At 53.0% G+C, this 20,542-nt stretch overlaps 2 protein-coding genes across 5 annotated transcripts in view; one reads left to right on the plus strand and one right to left on the minus strand.

The window, feature by feature from the left end:
- The window catches only part of SCTR (secretin receptor), a 71,421-nt gene extending 59,377 nt beyond the window's left edge, over positions 1 to 12,044 (plus strand). For 3 of the 4 annotated variants that reach the window (XM_077861400.1, XM_077861402.1, XM_077861403.1), the window contains 6 exons: positions 341 to 401; positions 1,731 to 1,800; positions 4,916 to 5,007; positions 6,443 to 6,569; positions 10,448 to 10,489; positions 11,561 to 12,044. In XM_077861400.1, coding sequence (XP_077717526.1) covers positions 341 to 401; positions 1,731 to 1,800; positions 4,916 to 5,007; positions 6,443 to 6,569; positions 10,448 to 10,489; positions 11,561 to 11,740 — 572 coding nt within the window. In that variant the 3' untranslated portion in view covers positions 11,741 to 12,044. The remainder of the gene's footprint in view (positions 1 to 340; positions 402 to 1,730; positions 1,801 to 4,915; positions 5,008 to 6,442; positions 6,570 to 10,447; positions 10,490 to 11,560) is intronic. The other variant, XM_077861401.1, reaches the window with a different exon arrangement.
- Positions 12,045 to 13,893: 1,849 nt separating this feature from the next.
- On the minus strand, positions 13,894 to 19,981 carry TMEM37 (transmembrane protein 37). The gene is made up of 2 exons (XM_077861404.1): positions 19,917 to 19,981; positions 13,894 to 14,749 (listed from the first exon to the last, which is right to left on the minus strand). Exons 1-2 carry the CDS (start codon positions 19,935 to 19,937, stop codon positions 14,177 to 14,179), a joined length of 594 nt encoding a protein of 197 aa, XP_077717530.1. The 5' UTR covers positions 19,938 to 19,981; the 3' UTR covers positions 13,894 to 14,176.
- Between the last annotated feature and the right edge of the window lie 561 nt (positions 19,982 to 20,542).

A 20,542-nucleotide genomic window follows, 5' to 3' on the forward strand; every position in this document is an offset into this window, starting at 1 on the left:
TACTCGATGGCTACGCGTGGCGAGGAGCCACTGCCCAGGACAGTGCAGGTGTAGATCATCACTGTCCTCTTCTCTCCCTGCAGTGGGCCGGCCGGGTCTGGCCCAGGCTCCCAGGACACCCTGGGCCCACTGTGGTGTTCAAGATCCTTCTGATTCTGCCTCAGTTGCCAGGGTGTGCCTAGTACCCTAGAAGCAGGAGTCTACCCATTTGCACAGGATTTCCAAGGGGGTTTCTGTGGCACCTGCTCACTCCTAGGCCGGGCTCACCGCCCTGTTGCTGTATGGGTGTTGAAAATTGAGTCCCCTCTCCCCCACCCCTCCCTTTATTTTTAATCCTCAGGTTCCCCGGCCATTTTTGTTGCTTCGTGGGCTATCAGCAGGCACTTTCTGGAAGATGTCGGGTAAGCTGTTTGAAGGAGAGGTAACAAGAGTGTATTTTATGTTGTCCAGCTCTTCAAGCAGGATGGACACTTCTAGGAATGGCCTGTTTTTCAAACTGGGGGCTACAGGCGAGTACCCCGGAGTGCTGGGCTAGTGGTGTGGGTCGTGGCCTTCACCACGCCCGCACCCTCCTGGGCCTGCCTCCCTTCCTGCCCACCCCATCAGCTCCTGCAGGTGCCTGGCAGGAGCCGTGAAACTCCAGGCAGGTGCTGCTCAGAGAAGGAGCTCTGGGCCAACCCGGCTTTTCCTTCCTCCTGGGGTATCTCTCCTCTGCTCCTCCCTACACCCCGGTGTTTGAGAGTCCAACAGAGGCGGGCACAGTTGTATTCCCGTAACCCCTGATGGGGATAAAGAGATCTAACTTTGTTCTCTGAGGATGGAGGTAAACCCAGGTGGGGCTGCTGGGAAGTAGGCACGCAGAGAGAAGCTTGAAAGAAAGCCGGAGAGGGACGTCTGGCTGGCTCAGTGGTTGAGCGTCTGCCTTCGGCTCAGGGCGTGATCCTGGGGTCCTGGGATCGAGTCCCACATCGGGCTCCCTGCATGGAGCCTGCTTCTCCCGCTGCCTATGTCTCTGCCTCTCTCTCTGTCTCTCATGAATGAATAAATAAATAAAGAAAATCTTTAAAAAGAAAGAAAGCCGGGGACAAAGTGAGGCAGTGTGACAGAACAGAGGCAGTTGCTCATCAGCACACTGATGCACCCGAGCCAGTATGAGGCTCTTGCAGTCCAAATGTGCCTCCCAAATAATTGTTTCAAAGTAATTATTTTCATTGGGTGAATTAGATTTTTTTTTAAATCGGGATTTTTAGCTTCTCTGGAAAACATGAGACGTTCTACCAACATCTCTCATTTTCCCTTGAGGCAAAAATCAGCGGGAGCAGAGTCGGGGTTGCCTTAGGCCACACTCATGCTCTCCAGTTTGCCAAGTACTCCCTTCACCTGGTGTCCCAGGGTCCTGAGGTCACATGGCAGTCACCCAGCCCCTTCACTCACTGATGTCACCTGCCTGGCCATTCTTGGCAGTTTGTCACTGTGCTGGCTTTGGGCTCTGGGATCTTCTGGCTCTCAGGTTCCATGTACTATCTACTGCCCCAGACACTCACTGGACATGCACGGGGACAGGGAGCTGCTCCAGTGGCCTCAGAAACGCTCCTGGGCAGCAGAACAGGGTCAGTTAGAACAGTCCTGGGCACACACCCACAGGGTTCAGGGCCACCAGCGTGGGGAACTGGTCTTTCCTGGTCACCTTGGCTCTCCACTCCTAACCATGCCTGGCCACCCCTCTACAGGTGCTGGGATGTCAATGCCAATGAGTCCATCTGGTGGGTCATTCGGGGGCCCGTGATCCTCTCCATCCTGGTGAGTAGCCATCCTCCAGGGGGAGAGATGGAAAGGGTGACTGACCTGGACAGAAGGCCAAAGGATAGGGCTAGCATCACTCCCTCCAGGAGCTGGGAGGGACAAACCACAGAGCTTCCCGAGATTGGCCAGTGCCTTGAGGGTCTAGATGATGGATGGGAGAATGGTGGGTGGTGGATAGGAGTGAGATGAGGTGTACTTAGGAAGCAAAAGTTGATATAACTCTTTTTGGTCTGTGAGTAGCCACTAAAATGTGGTGAGCAGAGCTCCTTGCCCTAAACTGGCCTGAAATCCCTCCTTCAGGTCTTTGGGTCCTGATCTTTTTTCCAGGCAGGCTCTTGTTAAACAGAAAAATCACTGGGGCTGAGGAAAGCCAAGTGAAACTTGGTCTTGGGTCTTTGGGATGCTGTTGGGGGGGAGGGGGGCAGGCCTTGAGGGGTGGCTTCCAGGGAGGAGATACAGGAGTGAGTCTCATGGACGGGGAGCTCAGAGTGTCTTAACTGAGCTGGCCTTCAGAATCACCTGGGAGCTGTTTAAAAATTCTGATAGATTTGGGCTTTTTTTTTGTTCTGGGGTGGGGCCTGAGCACTCATTGGATGTCAAAGTTCTCAGGAGCTTCTGCTCTGCAGTCAGAGTTGGGAGGCCTGGAGCTGAGCCTGTGGGAAGGGATAGGAAATAGGTGGGCAGAAGATGGGGACACCCTGGGGTTATCCCCTGGAAGGAATTAGCCCCTCAGCTGTGTGCAAGGCTCCAAGGGACACCAGGCACGGCTGCAGGACCATTTGACAGGAGGAGTCCTTCATGGGCTCACTGGAGGGGGAAAGCGTGCAGCACAGGGCAGTGGCCACCTCCACACCCCCCCTACCCCACTTCCACTGGCTGGCTGTGACCTTCCAGGGGCAGTTGGAAGGAGGGGGCCATTCTGGGACCCCTTCTTTTTACTTTACTTTTTTTTTTTTTCCAAAATAGAATTCATGTAAAAAAATTTGGAAGATACAAAATGTACCTTTTTTCAAAAAGGGAATAAAACCACATGAACTTTTAGCACCGAGACACACTGGAATACACATGTACTTTTCCTTCCTCTCTTTTTTTTTTTTTTTTTTTTTTTTTTGAGCACACATACTTTTTTTCCAAATGCTCAATATAGTTTTGCATACTAGTTTTCAGTTGCCAACCTTAGCAATAGATGTGAGCTATCCCATGTTCTTTGAAATTATTTGACCAGCCAATGTGCTCTGGCTGCATAATGTTCCCATAGGAGGTCTTTCCTCATTTAGTTAGGCCAGTTTCCCTACCATCATTGTGGGCATCTGACAGCCCAGCCCATGAGAACTCCGGCTGAGGGGTGATGGGCCCCGTGCCCTGGCGGGTTTCACCAGACTAGTGATGTTTGGTGGGCACTTCTGATGCAAAATATCTCCCAACAGAGGCCCCTGGCTGGCTCAATTAGAAGAGCATGCAACTAGGTCTCAGGTCATGAGTTCAAGCCCCATGTTGGGGGTAGAGATGACTTAAATTAATAAATAAGAACTTAAAAAAAAAAAAAATCTCCTAACCAGTAGGTCAAGGGCATCAACTTTCACTATTTAAGACTCATTCTTGGGCTCTTAAAGATGTTTTTCTTTTTCTTTTCTTTTCTTTTCTTTCTTTCTTTCTTTCTTTCTTTCTTTCTTTCTTTCTTTCTTTTTTTTTTTTTTTTTTTGCCTTTCAGTGCTAGGGAGCACTGAAAATCAAAAAAATCAAAATGCACCTCTAAGACAAAACAAATAAATGAAAGTAAAATAACCTTTATTCGTTTAGGCCATGCATAATCAGCTGCGAGCAAGATGCATAAACAAACAACAAGCTGAGAAGCAATGTTGCTGAAGAGGCAGCTGGGCTAGGAGTCCTGGACAGGCCACTAATCCTTGTCTTTTGGCCAGCATTCCCAGGCCCCAGGCTGGTTGTGTGAACAATGAGGGTGCCTGGCTGGGCGATTCCATGGATCCCTGCTTCTGCAAATGGTGCTGTAGCCGGTGGGTGGGTGAGAGAGGTGGAGAGGTGCCGGCTGGCTGCCACGTGGGCACTTTTATAACATTCTGGCACTGGGCTTGGGGAAAAGGACACACAAAAAATAATGAGACTACATTCTTGTCCTTGAGGAAGTTATGACTGAATTGGCAGATAAGTAGATACATGTCCAAGTTTGACAGATGGATGCGTTTAGCCTCCCTCAAATATTTCAAGTGCTTGCACACCAACATGCCCCCTTAACTGCAATGTATCAGGAAAGAGAGGTAATCAAGGGTGGCTTCCTGGAGTTGGTAATTAAACTCCAAAGTGATTCTAGAAGACTCTGAGGCAGTGGTACTCAAAGTGTGGTCCCCAGACTGGCAGCTTCAGCATCACCTGGAAGCTTGTTAAAAATGCAAATTCTTGGGCCCCACCCCAGATTTGTTGACCTGTAACCCCTGATGGAGGGAGCCCCCCCACCCCCGACTTGCCCCCAGAACTTTAAGAGTCTCTGCTGGAAGAAAGCTTTGCTACTCAAAGTGTAGTCAGGGACTGGTTTGGGCATTATTTGGAGCTTAATAGAAATGCAGACTCTCAGGGATGCCTGGGTGGCTCAGTCAGTTAAGGGTCTGCCCTTGGCTCAGGTCATGATCCCAGGGTGCTGGGATTGAGCCCCACATATGGTTCCCTGCTCAACAGGGAGCCTGTGTCTCTGTCTGCTCTGCCTACTGGTCCTCCTGCTGTGCTCTCTCTCTGTCAAATAAATAAAATCTTAAAAAATTTTTTAAAAAGAAAGAAATGCAGATTCTCAGGTCACCTGTGACCTGCCTTTTAACAAGGTCCCCGAGGGAGTCCAATGCACTCCCGGTGTGAGCCATCGCTGCCCCAAATGAGCAGACCTCAGAGCTCCTGCAGCCAGTGCCAGGAGCAGGCGCTGTGTCAGTCAACATCTCCAGACAGTTTGTTCTTCCGGGCCCATGGGGATGCCTGGAGGGCAGGGTGGTGCAGTGATATGCACCCTGGGTGTGGTCTGCAATGCCTTCTCCGAACTTCTCCCAGGGGCCAGGGCCAGGAGAGGTGGCAATCACCTTCAGCCCCATGTCCCTCTTGTGTTTTCCAGATTAACTTCATCCTTTTTATAAACATTCTAAGAATCCTGATGAGAAAACTTAGAACCCAAGAAACAAGAGGAAAAGAAATGAACCATTATAAGTAAGTAGAGGGCAAAGGCTGAGTGTCACTCAGCCAGTCAGCAGATATTTACAGAGCACCTATGGTTTTACCCAACTGGCCCTGATTCCAAGGTTACAATGTTCTTGGGAATAGAGGTGGGGAGGGATGGGCCCACTGGGAAGCCTTAGACATTGCCCAATGGTGGGAAGATGGAAATCTCTCAGGATCCCAGGAGACAGATATCTATGTTTGGGGAAACGCTAGGGCTTCAGAGGCCCAAATTCAGAGAAATTTGTACAGGTATGTGTATTTTTCAGGGGAGAAAGGCTCTAGGTTTCATCAGATTTTCAAGATGTGGGATCCAACAATAATTTAAAACCTTTAAAAGATGTTAAAGGGAGATGCCGTATTAGTTTGCTAGGGCCACCGTAACAAAATAACCACACACTGGATGATGTAAAGAAGAGACATTTATTTTCTCTGAGTGCTGGAGGCTGGAAACCCAAGATTCAGGTGTTCACAGGTTTGGTTTCTTCTAAGGCTTCCTTCCTGGCCTTGTAGATGGCTGCCTTCTCCCCTGTGTCCTTACTGGACCTTTTGTCTGTGTGTGGGCATCTTTGGTGTCACCTCCTCTTCTTACAAGGACACCAGTTGATTGGACTAAGGTCCCACCCTAATGACCTTATTTTAGCTCAATCACCTTTTATGGGCCCTACGTGCTTGTACAGGTAGGTATTTCTGAGGTCTTGCACCTAGGACTTCAATTTGTATATTTGGCTAGAGGAGACATAATTCAAAACAGAATGGTTAAAGATAAATCAGTGTCCAACCAAGACTTTCTCTGTGATGTTCTGAGCTTTGAGAATCTGGCAGTGACGCGATTACTTGGTGACAGATTCTCCAGGACACCTTTAGGGCAGTGGGCTCCACAGTAGGGTAGAGCTGGGGATCCAGGATAAAGTTGCCCAATAGAGGATGCCCAGTTCAGTTTGAATTTTGGATAAACAACAAATAGTGTCTTAGCACTTTGTCCAAAAAAACTATTATCCATTGTTTATCTGAAATTCAAATTGAACTGGGCATCCTGTATTTTTTATCTCTAAATTTAGCAACCATAATCTGGGAAGAAAATAAAAGAATGTCTCCTTATAGATAGTTATTATCAAAAAATTAAGAATGCTGGCTTTGTGAATAACAGGTTTGATGACTTATGCATGTAATTAATAAATAATAAAGTTATTTGGGTGGCTATGTGTTCAAATTTTTCTTTTCCTGATGGGTGCACGATCAGAAAGCTTAGGGGACTGGCCCTGGGGGATGGGTATGTGGGAGTTGGACATTCTCCAAAATGAAAGATAAAACCACAAAGATTGGGGGGCACCACTCCAGGCCTCCTACAATGAGGTAGGTTGGGGTGTGCGGAGCTGTGCCTGTGGGGAGAAGACGGGACACGACAGCGGGTCTCTGTCTGCAGGCGCCTGGCCAAGTCCACCCTCCTGCTGATCCCGCTCTTTGGAGTCCACTACATCATCTTCGCCTTCTCCCCAGAGGACGCCATGGAGGTCCAGTTGTTCTTTGAATTGGCCCTTGGCTCCTTCCAGGTAAGCTTCAAGGACTGTGACTCTTGGGGGTTCTCTCTTTCAAGAGCATTGTGGGAATGGGGGGCGGGGGAGGGCATCTGAAGGAGAATAAACTCTTTATTCTGGGAAGTCCATGAAATGCCCCAAACTGAAAAATCCAGAAGGAGCAGCATCAGCATATTATTCAGAAGCTGCAAAGAGAATTCCAAGTAGCTGCCTCTGAGGAACAGGAAATGGGGGCAGGGGTGTTGGGAGGCTGCCCTTGTTTTGATGAGAATCATTTGACTCCTTGAAACTATGTGCACACACAATGTATCAAAAAGAAAAACCAACTTTAAAAAAAAGGAAGGAAAAGTGAAGGGGGAAATCACCTACCCCCAACTCATAAGATGTTGTGAGGCTAAAAAAAAATGAATAGTCAAAAACAAAAAACTCCAACAACAAAAAGCAAATAATAAACACCTTCAGACAGAAGGACTCTTCACATGAATCCCAAACTTCAGAATGTTATTTGTTTACACTCTCATAGCTGTCTCCTTCCAAAAATAATATGATGTAGCTTTCAGGAAAACCACACAGAGGATTAAAAAAATAATAAGTAGATGAAGATCAGCGAAAAAATAATATAAAAACCCAAACTGAGTTCATACAGAGAAGCAAATCCAACAGAGTGCCACGAAGGTGGGAGAGATGGGTCATACATTTGGTTTGGAGCTCCCCAGTAGCCAAAGCAATCGGTTCCAAAATTTGTAATATCCATAGATGGAAACAAGCCAATTCTCAGGAAAAGCCTAGACATTAAAGACTTGGGGGCCTGAGAAAAATTTCTCCCAGTGGCTGTTCCTCAAGAAGCCAAGCTGTCCTCAACAGCACTGATTATCCTGAACAGTCCTCCTTATGGCAGACGCTTTGGTCTCGAGAAGGGACCCTGAGTCTCCCTCGGTCCCTGAGTTCAGTTCAGGGCGAGTGGGTGAGTCAGGGTCATCCTCCTGTCACTTTCAGGTTTCAGGCAGGACACATCACTGGAGACACATTATTGAGCAGTTAGGTCTTGCCCTAGCCCTGCCTTCAGACCCCACCCAGGGGCTGTCCCCTCTGCCCTCCCTGAGCTTCTCTCCTCTGCCCGGAGCTCCCTGCCAGTGCCCCAGGCCTCCAGGGAACCCAGCCTCTTGCATAATCCGTATTCTTTGTTTCTAGACCAGGGAGTTTTCATGCCCACCTGCTCTTGTAACATGCAAGGAGGCCTGGGTCACGATGGCCCATTAGCAGGTAGGGGATTCCAGGTCCACAAGGATGGAAGGCCTTGGCCTGGCTTCCAGAAATCGGTAGTGACCACACTGCGAGCAAGGAGACCCAGGTCAGCCTCCCAGCCGAGAAAGGGAACCGACTTCCTGTCCCCTGGAGCTGGGGCTTGTGGTTGGGGCTGAGGACTGTCAGCGGAAGGCCATTCGGCTTCTAAGGAAATGGCTTGTCGAGAGAAAACCAAAAGCACTTTCCTAATGTGTCCATAGAAATGTTTATGCAGAAAAGAGATCTTTGAGGTTTTTTAAACCCTTGTTCACAAACATATTATCAGTTTATTATATATTACACATATATATTCTCTATGTGTCTATTTTTAAAAGTCTGTATTGTAGAGAATGTCTTCACATATGAAAGTGAAGAGAATAGTAGACAGTGAACCCCCATGTGACCACTGCCCGCTCAAGGTGCAGCATGTTCCAGCTCTGTCCCCATCTGTTCCCTCCATCCCATCCCCCATCATTTTAAGCCAATCAAAGGGATGATTCTTCTCAAATGTAAATATGCAAGTATGTATCTCTAAAAGACCGGGCTTAAGGAAAAACATACCCAGAACCACAATACATTATCACCATCCTGTTCTTTTAGAGACGCAAGTTGATTAGCTTTTTTTCCGATTGTAGAAATGATACTTAATATAGGAAATTTGGAAAATAAGGAATAGTTAAGAAAGGAAATCATCCACAATCTCATGACTGCAGAAATAACCTGTTAAAATGACAGTGGGTTTACTTGTAGTCTCTTTTCTCTGCAGGAAGACACATACACATGTATACACGTCCCGTAAAATTGAGGTCATGCTGCATGTGGTTTTTTTTATCTTGCTTGTCCCAATATCTCTATCTTACCTGTGGTGAACATTTCCCTATGTCATTAATTCTTCCAAGACTTCATTTTTAATGATTGTATAAACACTGTGGAATTTCTTTAACTTGTCAGCTGTGGGAGACAGCTCTAGATACCTGGGGTACAACTAGCTTTCCCTCACCCAGGACTCCTGCTGTCACCTGAACTGTGAAAATGTGTCCCAGGATCTTGGCAGCGCAGGCACTCCCGGGCCCAGGGAGAGGGTCCGCACCTGCAGCCAGCAGCCTGACTTCCAGCTCGGGCTTTGGCAAGGATTCAGTGATACACCTGGAAACCAGAGCCCCACAAGTATGCAAGCCAGGTGGCACACCACATCCTGTTCCATTTCATCCCAAAGCCTTTCACACCCTCTGATGGTGGTTTCCAATTGGGAATACCTGTTAGAACCATCTGCGATTTTTCAAAGCTGCTGGGGCTTCCATCCTCAGACATTTGGACTTGGGTATGGAGTGCAACATAGGCAAACCCTCCCACGTGATGCTAACATGCTACAGACTTTAGAGATTGGTACCTTGTGTAAGTGTTCCTGCTGCCCACCTCCCCCATATAGTCCTTGTTCTGCAGTGGTTCTCGATGCCTGATAATTCTTTGAGGTCTGTCACTAACTCTTGTTAAAAATGACCTTAGCCCTGAGCAATGGTACATATTAAGCCCACCATAGTCAGGCTGGCTCATCATTCTTTTGGGTCCTTTCCAATGTAGTAAGTAGGTGAGGGCAGGCTTGGATGGGACTGGGAAGTGTGTGTGTGTGGGGGAGGGTGCAGTTTAGGGCCCCCTGAGGTCAGAGCTATGACACCCAGGCCTCTGAGGGCGAGGGTGCTCACCAGCTAGGGAAGCCTCAGGGCAGAAGCAAGGGCAGGCTGGCCGGAGGTGTGTCCCTGAGATGAGCATAAGCACTGTGGTGACCCCCCCCCCCCCATAGCTTATGGCCCCAAGCAGGCCTCTTGGCCTCAATCCTGCATCTTGAGACTGGAGTCCCTGCCCTGGCAAAGCTCCAAGCCACGACTGGGGGTAGGGGGAGGCGCCACTGGGAAACAGGAACCGCAGAGACTAGGGAGCGAGGGTCCTGATAGGTACACACCCCCACCACACCAAGGAACGTAAAGTATATATAGCCCCAAGGTCCCTAACCAAGGTGACATAAACAGGAAGTCATACCTCACTGGCCCGGACCTACATGTGGGTTTTGTTCTGACATCATGCTCACGTGCTCGTGTTTCAGTTTGAATAGTTGCCTGTGTTGGAACATCTCCAGGTTTCCAGTTTATCTTGAAAATGAGCCCACACAGGGCCCAGGGGGTCTCACATGGGCTGTCCCCACCCCCTACCTGAGGGACAGGTGCACTTCAAGTGCCACCACTCCTTGCTTCTCCCAGACGGCCTGCCTTACTAATTCCGGTGACTTGCTGGGTCTCCACAGGCCCAGGTTAGCCGCTTCTGCACTGAAATCACATGCATGCAATGCCCCATGCTGGACCCTGCCCCTGCCCCAAGGAGCTGAGCCTGTGCCAGATGATGCCAGCACAGCCAGGGGCACTGTGGGCCCCCCCCCCCAAGAGGTAGCCCCAGTCCCCCTTGGAGTGAGAGGTGTGGGAAGGCTCTGGAGCACTCTCTGGGGAGAAGTGAGCCTGGGGCTGGCAATTTTAAGGACATAGGGAAGAGGTTAAAGGAAGGAGGCCGGGTGCCCTAGCACCTGCACTGATCCCCTGCTGCCTCTGCCCCCTCTGCAGGGCCTGGTGGTGGCCGTCCTCTACTGCTTCCTCAATGGGGAGGTGAGTGTTCTCTGGGTGCCCAGATGGAGGAGCTCCCTAGCCACCGGATTCCTGCTCAGAAGCTCCCTGGAAAACCAGGGTGGTGGGGAGAGATGGGTGGTCTGGGAGGGGGAGGTCTCCTGAGCCCACTTCATGGAAGCACTGAAGCACCAGGTCTCATTAAAAGAATTGCTTGGCCCTACCCGACCCACACCACATCCCTCCCCCCTTCTAATTCGACAAAAGGATTGTTATGTCTGGGTAAGAGCCTGAAAATGTTTAACAAGCATTCCAGGTAATTCTTATCCTTGAGCAAGTCCTGAGACTAGAGCAAAAGTTGCAGGCACCCCAACAAGAACTCTGGTTCCCAATGGCTCTGATGCTTGCCTGATGGGTGATCCAGGTCACTGCCCTCCTCTAGGCCTCAGTCTCCCCATTTGTAAAATGAGTGACTCGATGATGCAATCCCTAAAGCTCAGTGCTCACTGACTTCCAAATAATCGTTGACTCTTCGGAGGGCTGCACACTTACCTTGCTGTCTCTCTGCTCCCTGCCCAGAGCATTTGGGGGGGGACACACACAAGCCATGCAACCAACAGTTGAATACAGTATTCCACCCAAGTCGGGCCTTCCTGTGACTGTTGACCATTTATCTGGTTCACCACACTTGAAGGGGAATAACCTGTTTTCCAGAACTCAAGCCCTGAAGCCTGGCTTCAAAGGTTTGGGCTGCTACAGCTTGGGGACCGTGAAATTAATATCCAAAGAGCCACTCTAAGGTCCCCAGATTTAAGTTCTGAGCTAGGCTGGCTTTATGGGAATGGGTCCGGTGGTCCCAGGTCATGATCTGGATGTCATTCTGCAATTCGTAAAATAACCCCAAGCCCCTTCTTCAGGACACATGCAGTAAGGTGGCAGGTGAAAGTGTCCAGATAAGGTGAGGGGGTTCGATCCCTACTGGATATTGGAGCTGGAAGGGGTCCATCTGAGTGGCCTGCAGGAAAGGCAGGGCCTGTACTGAGGGGGCAGTGAATGGGGCTCTGGGGACAAGGTGAGTTGTCTTCCCCAACTGATGGCTGGTCTCTGGGCCAGGTGCAGCTGGAGGTGCAGAAGAAGTGGCAGCAGTGGCATCTCCGCGAGCTCCTCCTGCGCCCCGTGGCCCTCAGCACCTCCTTCAGCAATGGCACCAGCGGCCTCACTGGCTTTACCCACAGCACCAAGGCCAGCACCTCAGAGCAGAGCCGGGCCGCCTACAGGGCCAGTGTCATTTGAGGGTCTGGAGCAGGGCCAGTCACAGGACAGACAGATGCCAAGACAGGTCGTGAGAAGGCCAGACACTGCTGCAGGACAGTTCTCTGCAGACATCATCTGTTCCTCCTGGGACCCATCTGTTCCTCCTGGGACCCATCAACCCTCCTCTGGGCCTTGGGTTGGAGCCCAAGGTGATATGTTCCTCAAAACTGAAGACAATAAGGGACCACGGGGCAGGAAGAGAGGGCCTGGATCTGTTGTATTTGGGAAGGGCAGTTCGGGCGCCCCGGAAGAGGGCAGGGAAATAAATGGTAGTGGGGATGGGTTTGGTCCGTAACTGACCACTCTTTTTGCCCTTGAGACACCAGGTGGAGGAGGACCCTCCCACTCGCTTCCCTACCCCTTCCTGGAGTTTTCAGGGATAAGTTCAACACACAGGAAATGGGAGAAATGGAGACCCTTGGCTCTAGGTGGACCCTCCCTACCCTTCACTACAAGTCACCTCTCTGGTAGCTCTTCCCCTACAGCGTCAAGGCAGCTGGATTAATCTGTCCCAAGTCAGCACGGCTGACAGTCCTAAGATTCCTAGCTTCCTTAGTAACCCTAGTGTGGTGCAAGCATCCCTCTGGGAATGGGGTGTGATTCCGCTGGACAGAAAAGAAACAGGTTCACTAAGGTCCTGTGACTTGCCTGAGATACCCAGCAAGAAGGGACAGAAGTTCCATTGAGGGCTTTGGTGTCAAATCCCTGTGCTCCGAGCCTATATCTGTTTCTTCAGTCCTGGGCAGGGGACAGGGGGTCTTCTGGGGGATGTCTCCCCTTTATTCTCTGGATCTCAGTTCCCCTTGACTATCAGCACTCCCTCACCACCAGCCACATGAGGATGAAAGTGAACTGAACATTTGAGCCCTTTTACAAAACAAAGCCTACCAGTGTTCAGGGGAAAGCGTGGTGTACAGGAGCTCAAACGTAGAGGAGACATCTTGTTGCTGGGTGACCCCGGACAAGTGCCATCCCCCTCTGGACCCTGGCTTCCCACCTTTGCACCTCCCCATTGCAGAGACAAGGTCACCCGTTTGCGCCTGGTGAACGGCTCTTGAAATGAAAGGTCAGGTGCTTCTTTGCCAGGGCTAAGAACCCAGCCCATAGGGTTGATGAGCTCTGCTCTCTGAAAAACTGATTGGCCCGTGACACTTTTCTTCAGTGATCTCCATGGACTCCATTGGAAAAGCTTTGAAGAACCCCAAGAGATAGATAAACGCACCCAGCCCAGGCCAGGAAGGGAACCTGCAGTGACAAGGATGGGACAGAGACCCAAACCCACGCCAGGAGCAGCAGTAGTGTGGCCCAGGTGGAGAGGGAAGGGGGGAATGAAGTGGCAGCTGAGGGGCGAAACCCCAGCTATGGGGCAGAGAAGAGACTGGAAAGGGGGCAATTGGCACAGAAATGCACATCTGTGGGCAAGGATGGAAATCTCCACTGGTTCCTGGTCCCCTTCACCCGCACTCATCCCCCGGGCCGGCTGTTAATCATTACTCAAGGCCCTGCAAGTCCTCTTTACCCCTTGGAATTTAGCAGGTCCAGATCTGTGCTCTTTGGAAATGTGCTCTAAGATCAGAAGTGGTACCCTGAGGCTGTCCTGACACATCAGAAGCAGACACGCAGGCACGCTGGCCTCAGGGAGGACTGCCTTGGAGGGCTGGCGGGCCACCCTGGGAAGCTTGCTGGAAGGGTTTAGGGCAGGGTCCCCACAGACAGGACAGCTGGCTGCTGGAGTCTACAGTTATTCAAGGATTACGCCCTCCTCACCCCTGCCCCAAAGGGCAGGGTTCAAACGGAGTCAAATGGTTTGAAAACCTAGTATGTACAAAAAAAAAAAAAAAAAAAAATCAAGGGAATCCTGAATTCTGCTTCCAAGCGTGACTGAAGCTACGGCAGGGCGATGGGCCCAAAGGCCCTTTGAGCTGGTGGAAGAGAAGTCTGAGGCACTGGCTGGATATGCTTAGCTGGAGGCATGATCCACTCTGGGCAACCCCAGGAGACCCCGGGGACCCGACAGCCCCCATCCTGGCACACAGTCAATAAAACAAGTGTCAGCTGGGCAGCCAGCCGGGCACCAGTTACCCACGCTGCTTCCCAATCTATTCCCATCCCAAGAAGAAGGATTCAAGGAAAAGGTTTTAAAATATGTTACTTCTTCTAAAATCAACATCCTAACAACTTGGCTAAGCCTGTGCAGCTGGTGGCACTGAGGCACCCTGGCCTCTGGCCCTGCAGGCCAGCTGCAAAGGCCACTGGGCTGATTGTGGCCAACCACCCAAAGGTTATTGGCTAAGCAGCAGCAGTTTCAAGGTCATTGTTCCGCCTTTACCCCCACCAGAGGTCACATGTTGGAAAAGTCGAATCTTGCCCACACTTTCATGTAGAACCTGATGTCCTCGGATGTAAGCAAGAGGCCTAAAATTTCCTTGGTTGGCCCCAGGGATGGGTGATGCTGTTGATGTGAAGCCCACTGATGGCATTCAGAAAGAAGAGGAAGGAGGCTGTGAACTCGCACCAGAACATCAGGGTGAAGCCAATGAGCGTAACGTGGTTCCAGAGGAGGATCACAAAACCCAGGAGCCCTCCAGAGGAGAGGACGAAAGAGACGAGGAGGAGGACGGAGCCCATGGCCCACTTGCGCCGCGAGTGGAGGTCCTCACACACCTGGGACACCATGAGGAGCTCTAGGCCCAAAATGGCGACCACCACGGCCAAGGCGCCCACGCTGCGGGCCAGGACCATGCCCACCACCAGCCCAGGCACACGGGCTTGACTCAGGTCTCTGAAGCAGTGTGGCCCCGTCTGGTTGGAAGACGTGCAGAAGTGCCAGAGCCCAAAGAGGCGGTCTTCAGCCAGCAGCCAGTGGCCATCGCAGATGGAGACGGAGGAGAGGACCAAGGCCAGAGCAGCACACACAATGATGAGGGCCCGGATGAAGGATTCCAAGAAGGGCCGCTGGGGCCTCCTCTGGGCCAGGAGCCTCTGGGCCTGGAAGACACCAGACAGCATGTCAGGGAGGGCCCGGCTCTACCCCTCCAACCTCTGCAGGGAAAACCCTTGACCATGTCCCCGTCTTCCCAAAGCCTCATTTTCAGCTGCAGTCTCCTTGCCCACCTTTGCAGGCAGCTTCTTTCCCAACTCCTCACCTTTCAGCCGACTCACCTTTCTTGGGGAGTCCTTCCCCTATTCCACCTGCTGCGTCCTCCATTCAAGACCTAGAAGCACTGCCTGTCCAACTATTCACCAGGCACGAAAGGTTCCCTGACCTTTCTTTCTTCAATGATCTTCATGAATAAGAAATCCAAATTCTACTGACCAGCAGGTTGGCAGATCCTAGTCTGTTCTGAATTCAGAAAACTTGTCAGGCCTGGCTCGTGTGACCTTGAGCTTGCAGTACCCCCTGGGTTTCTTTGTACACACGGCAAGAATCCCAGCACTGGATTATTAGTATTCTTTTTTTTTTTTTTTTAAATTAGCATTCTAATACAAGGCTACATTCCCAGTACACTTCAGTTTTACCCTCATCTCCACCCAGCGGCTTCTGCATGTTCCAGACTCCATGTTATTACCTTGTTTTCCTTGGTACTGAAAGTGGTGTTTGCACTTTGCCCTTCAGTCTTGAACCTGCACCCCTCCCAGAGTTGGCCAATCAAGATGTCTGTCTAGAAGCTTCTGGGTGTGGGGAGGCCGCTGAGCCTCTAGTTTCAGCCCTGAAGGGTGCACCTGCCCCTTTCTTCTGCCAAGCTGGGCCAGACATCCAATGAGGTGTCCCTTATCTCATAGCTGCAGGACGCCACCCAGGCATGAGTTCTATCCCCAACCATAAAGCAAAAAAAAGAAAAGCATGTCAAAGAATCAAACTCCTTACCACTACCCACAAGCCCTGCACCTTCTGCCCTGCCTCGCTCTCCAACTTCACCCCCAGCACACTCTTCCTGGCCCCCTTGCTCTGACACAGCAGCCCTCTTTCCAGACCTAAGGATAAGCCTAGAACTTTCTTCCTCAGACCTACTGGCTCCTCCACCTGAAAACTTCTTCTCCAGGTTACCTCCTTTTCTCCATTCTTCATGTCTTAATGGAAATGTCCCTTTCTCACAGAGATCTTGCCTGCCTCCCTGACCCAAACCAAACCAGGACTCCTCCCGTCAGGCGCCGTTTTCTTCACTGTTCTGACCATAGTTGTACTTAGGAGGGCACGGCCTCCCAAGTAGGCACTGCTGCATCCCTGGTACATGGCACAGGTACTTGACCTGGGCATTCAGTGAGGCCCAGCGAGAGCTTGAGAAGCCACAGGAAAAATGGTCATTGCAAGCACTGTCACTTCCATCAGAAGCTCCCTTTAAATGAGTCTCCTACCTGGTCATAAATTACCCTTTACAGTGTATACAGAAGCAGCCCAGGTTACACTTCAGTTTGGGAGGCAAGCAAAGCAGGCAGCTCATGCGCAGCTCTCACTGCTGGGAAACTGAACAGGGACTATGAGGTGCACCTTATACCATGTGCAAATGGAAGCTTCCAGAGGCAAGTCGGTAACACCTCTCAGTGAGGGACAGAAAGCAAAGCCATGCTCCTGGGAGACTCCTGTGGTCAGAGCCCCAGCAGGAACATCAGGGCGCCTGCTAACCTGTCCATCGGAGCAGAAGCTACTGCTAAATCTCAGCCCCCCCACCCTCACCCCGCCCCATACACGAATAAGGACCTGGTTTGTTTTCAGCACTTCTGCCTAAGCAGGGACCTGTTTTACTCAAACCTGTGAGGTGGGGAGAGCAGGGAGCTCCACAGGGGGTGTGTAAAGAGGGAAACTATGTCATGCAGAGGTCAGATGACTTCCCCCAAGATCACTCACCTAAATCACAAAGCTTGTTCCGGCTTCCTGGACAACTGAATAATGTGCAGGGTGCGGGATGCATTCAGCCAATAAAAACTGACTAGGGCCTTCCAAGTATGGGGCATTCCTATCAGGGGCTCATTACTACTGGTGGGGAAAAGGAGTAGAGAGTACAGAGGGATGGATGCCGAGGCGGGATCAGGGCCCCAACTCACATCCCCAGACAAAAGTAGCCCAGGACCTTAGAAAGAACACTGTGGTGGAGTCGGCTGGGGTTCTCAAACTGTGACCCCCTGTTTGCTAAGCGGCCTCCAGGTGCTAAGTAGGGGGAGCAGGAGAAGCTGGGCTGGCCAGCTAGGATCACTTCCCTACTTCAACCACAACAGGTACTTCTTACCTGCTGGAGACACCGGTAGCCTAGGTGTCTGTGCTGGCTTTCATCAGAAAAAAACGGTTTTACTGCTAAGAAGCAAACTAAGGAAACCTTTGTCTACAAACCATTCAAGGCCTTTGTCTTTGGGTGGCTTCTGAACCTCTGTGGCCCTGGGTTTCCCATCTACAAAATGAGAGTTGGCGACCCCTGCAGGAGAGTGGGAGCCACGAAGTTACCTGGCCAGGTTACAAGGCTCCTAGAAGTTGGTTGGTAAGGTCCTGGAATAGGAGAGCCCCAGAGGCAAGGCCCCAGTCAAGTCACAAAACACCAGAGGACCCAGGAACTAGAGAACAGGTATGCACTGTCCCTCACTTGGCCCCACCTGCCCTGGGCAGACTGGACTTTGGCCTCCAGTCCTTCAGACATCACACTGGGATCAAAGAGGAGCCAGTTCATGTCAGTTCATTTCTTCCCCCTCCCAACTTCAAAGCTGGCTTCATTTAAACTCTCTCTAATCAGCAAGAAAGCTCCCAAGGATTAAGTGAGATCATGTACGGAAAGGTGCTTGGGGGCCTACTGATAATATGACAACAATAATAACGCAGACTGGAGTCTTCATTCCTAACTACGCTGCACTACACTGGAGCTGCTCTGCTGGCTGTCAGTGACAGGGCCTGAACCACCTCCTGGAGGGGCGCGGGCGGCAGTGTGGTCAGTGGAAGGCCAATGCACAAGAGGAATCAAGACTGTCTAGTCCTGCCCCTGCCTGAGGGCCTCGGGCTTGGGGACCCGGGCCAAGACACTAATCTCTTCTCCATGAAAAAAATGTTTCTCTTTTCCATCTCTAACCCCGAATGATTTCTATGAGCTGTAGGACAGGGTCACTTGACACTCCTGGGCCACTGAGTCCAATCCCAAGGTCTTCTTTTTCTCTACACTCCTGGACCCCACCTGCTCCCCTCAACCCCCAGAGGCCCTGCTCACTATTCCTTCCTCACATCCCCAGCCCTCCCTCCCATACTTGCCTCTAGAATCACTGCCCACTCCGTGCAGGCCCAGGTCAGGCCCCTATCATGATCAACCAGAAGTATCTTTTTTTTTTTTTTTAAGATTATTTATTCACCAGAAAGACAGAGGCAGAGACACAGGCAGAGGCTCCATGTAGGGAGCCCAATGTGGGACTCCATCGCGGGACTCCAGGATCAGCCCTGGGCTGAAGGGAGGCGCCCAACCGCTGAGCCACCGGGGCGTCCCAACTAGAAATATCTTGGCCAGCTTCCTGCCACCATCCCTGGAACCATAGCCCACGCCTGCCTGCACCCCCCAGCCAGCCTGCTCTTGGCTATGCGTCCTCTGGCATGCAGGTATCCCCTTTCACTGGGTTTCCTCGCCTATACATGAAGATAGGGCATCTCCCTCCCAGTGGTGGTGGGTGGGTGGGTGGGGCTGGAATGAGTTATCACAAGAGCCTAGAGCAGCCCCTGGCAGGGCTTTAAGGCGCTTCTGAAGAGCAGCAACCGCAGTCAGGCAGGGACAGCCTGGGGCGCGCCCCACCCCTGGGGCAGAGCCTCGGGGCCCCGCTCGCCCCTGCCCCCTCCCGCTCCGCCACCACCGAGGCCCCCCACCTGCTGCCAGTCTTCCAGGCCCCGCACACAACGCCCCGCCCGTTAACCCAGCCTGCAGCTTTTGCACCTCTTAATTTAGCCCCCACTTCCCGATTGGTCTTCTAAATCCTTGTTTACAAGCCTCTCCGCAGCTGGACCGCGGGCTCCGGGAGGAGAGCGACCACACCCGGTCCCACCCTCCTCCCTCCCGGTCCCCTTCTCCCCAGGGGCTGTCCCGGACGCTCGCTCCTCGAGACTCCGCATTCTGGTCCCGAACAAAGAGGAGGGGCTCGCTGCGACCCGCCCCTGCTCCCCGAGCGGCCGCGCCCTGAGATGGGGTCTGGGGGTGCCCGGCGGGGAGGGTTTCTTGTTAGTAGAGTAGAAAGGGCAAGTAGGACTTGGACTAAGAAGCCGAGCGCCGGACCTCGATTCTGTCGCTTGGCTGCCTGCGGTGGGCGGGCTACTTCCCTCCGAGCCTCAGTTATTTTGTCCATAAACTGGGTGAAAGCGCACGTAGGGGGGTCGGTGTTGGGGCAGGGGTGGAGGCTGGGCGTTTGCACCCAGAGTCAGCGCGCCTCTCTGGGCCTCTCTGGGCCTCTCTGGTCGTTAGGACGGTGGGGCCAGGAGACTCGGACCGGGCGGGCCGGGAACCGCCTCCTCGGGGAAGCGGCTGGCTCGCAGGGGACCCGGCGGTCCCGCCACCAAGTTGCCTTTGGACGGCAGCGCGCCCAGGGGACGCGGCAGGAACCGGCAGCTTTCTCCGCCAACAAAAACATCTTCTCCCAGTCTGAGACCTCGAGCCTTCGGGGGGATGCGGCTCCCTTGCCTCCCGGCAGCTTTTCTCTTAAGCATCCGCGCACCCCGCGAGTGGGTCCCCGCCCCGGCACCCCAGAAGCGTCTGGGAGACGGTGTTTCTAGCCCTTGCCCAGAAAGTTCTTCTGGCAAATCCTCACCTTACATAAGACAAGCCTCCCTTTTGCAAGTGGACTGTGTCCATCCTCCACCCCGGACGCGCCTCTCCTTCTTAAAAAGGAGGGACCCCCCATGGTTACTGGGGACCCCAAAGAGAAGCAGAAAAATGCCCCCTAAGAAGCTTGGGAGCCACGGCCGCGAGCAGAGGCCCTAGGAGACCGCGCGCAGGGGGCCCTGGGGTCGGGGAGCGGGCTCCCCCAAGTTGCTTCCCGCCCACTTTCCTCCGCACCCCGCAAGCTTGCAACCGAGGGCGGGCACCACGGGGCACTGGGCCCCCGCGCGCCCACCCCGCCGCGGCTGGGCCCGGCTCCGCGCGCAAAGTCCGCTCCCGCCTCCCGAGGGGCGCAGCCCGCGCGGCGCCGCGGGGCCCCGGGTTACCTGCACGGCGATGGCCGTCATCGCGCTCCGGCCCGCGCCCTCCAGCGGCTCTGCGGCGGCCGCGCCAGCTCGGGGCCCGGACCTCTCCCCGGGGGCGGGGCGGGGAGGCGGGGGGCGGGGCGGGGCGGGGCGGGGGGCGACCCGAGCGGAGCCGGGGAGCCCGGGAGCCCGGGGCGGGCGCGGCTCGCTTTACGCTGAGTCAGCGCGGGCGGCGCGGAGGAGCCCCGGGCAGGGGCGGGGAGGGAGGGCGCGGGACGGGGTGGGGGGGCAGGGTCCCCCGGGGCCGAGGGCGGAGGACCCGCGGGGACCACCTCCCCGGGGCCCGGATTCCTCGAGGGAGGGCGGGCCGGCGCCGGGGGAGTCGGTTCCGGGCCCGGCTTGTCCGGAAGAGGCCGTGAGGTCCGGAGGGTCTAGGCCCGGGCCCGGTTCTGCTGCCTTCGGCACCCGCTGTGTGACCCGCTGCTCGTTTAACGTCTCTGAGCCAGGGGCAAGGAAGAAAGTATCTGTGAAAGGTCGGGGTCTTGCAGGCCCTCAGTAAGTGTAAAGGGGAGGGGACCTTCACAGGGCAACCCTGGCAACCCTTTTTCTCTGCCCTGAAGGGGGGTTGTACAAACCGGCCCCCTTCC

Source organism: Canis aureus, chromosome 20 (genome assembly GCF_053574225.1).
Source record: "Canis aureus isolate CA01 chromosome 20, VMU_Caureus_v.1.0, whole genome shotgun sequence".
NCBI lineage: Eukaryota > Metazoa > Chordata > Mammalia > Carnivora > Canidae > Canis > Canis aureus.

What these genes read in the sequence shown, in the direction of transcription:
- TMEM37 (XM_077861404.1), bottom strand. Translation starts at nt 19,937, where the DNA reads ATGACGGCCATCGCCGTGCAG. An exon ending in TGACGGCCATCGCCGTGCAG is followed by an intron (nt 14,750 to 19,916) that starts GTAACCCGGGGC and finishes GGTGTCTTCCAG; the next exon opens with GCCCAGAGGCTCCTGGCCCA.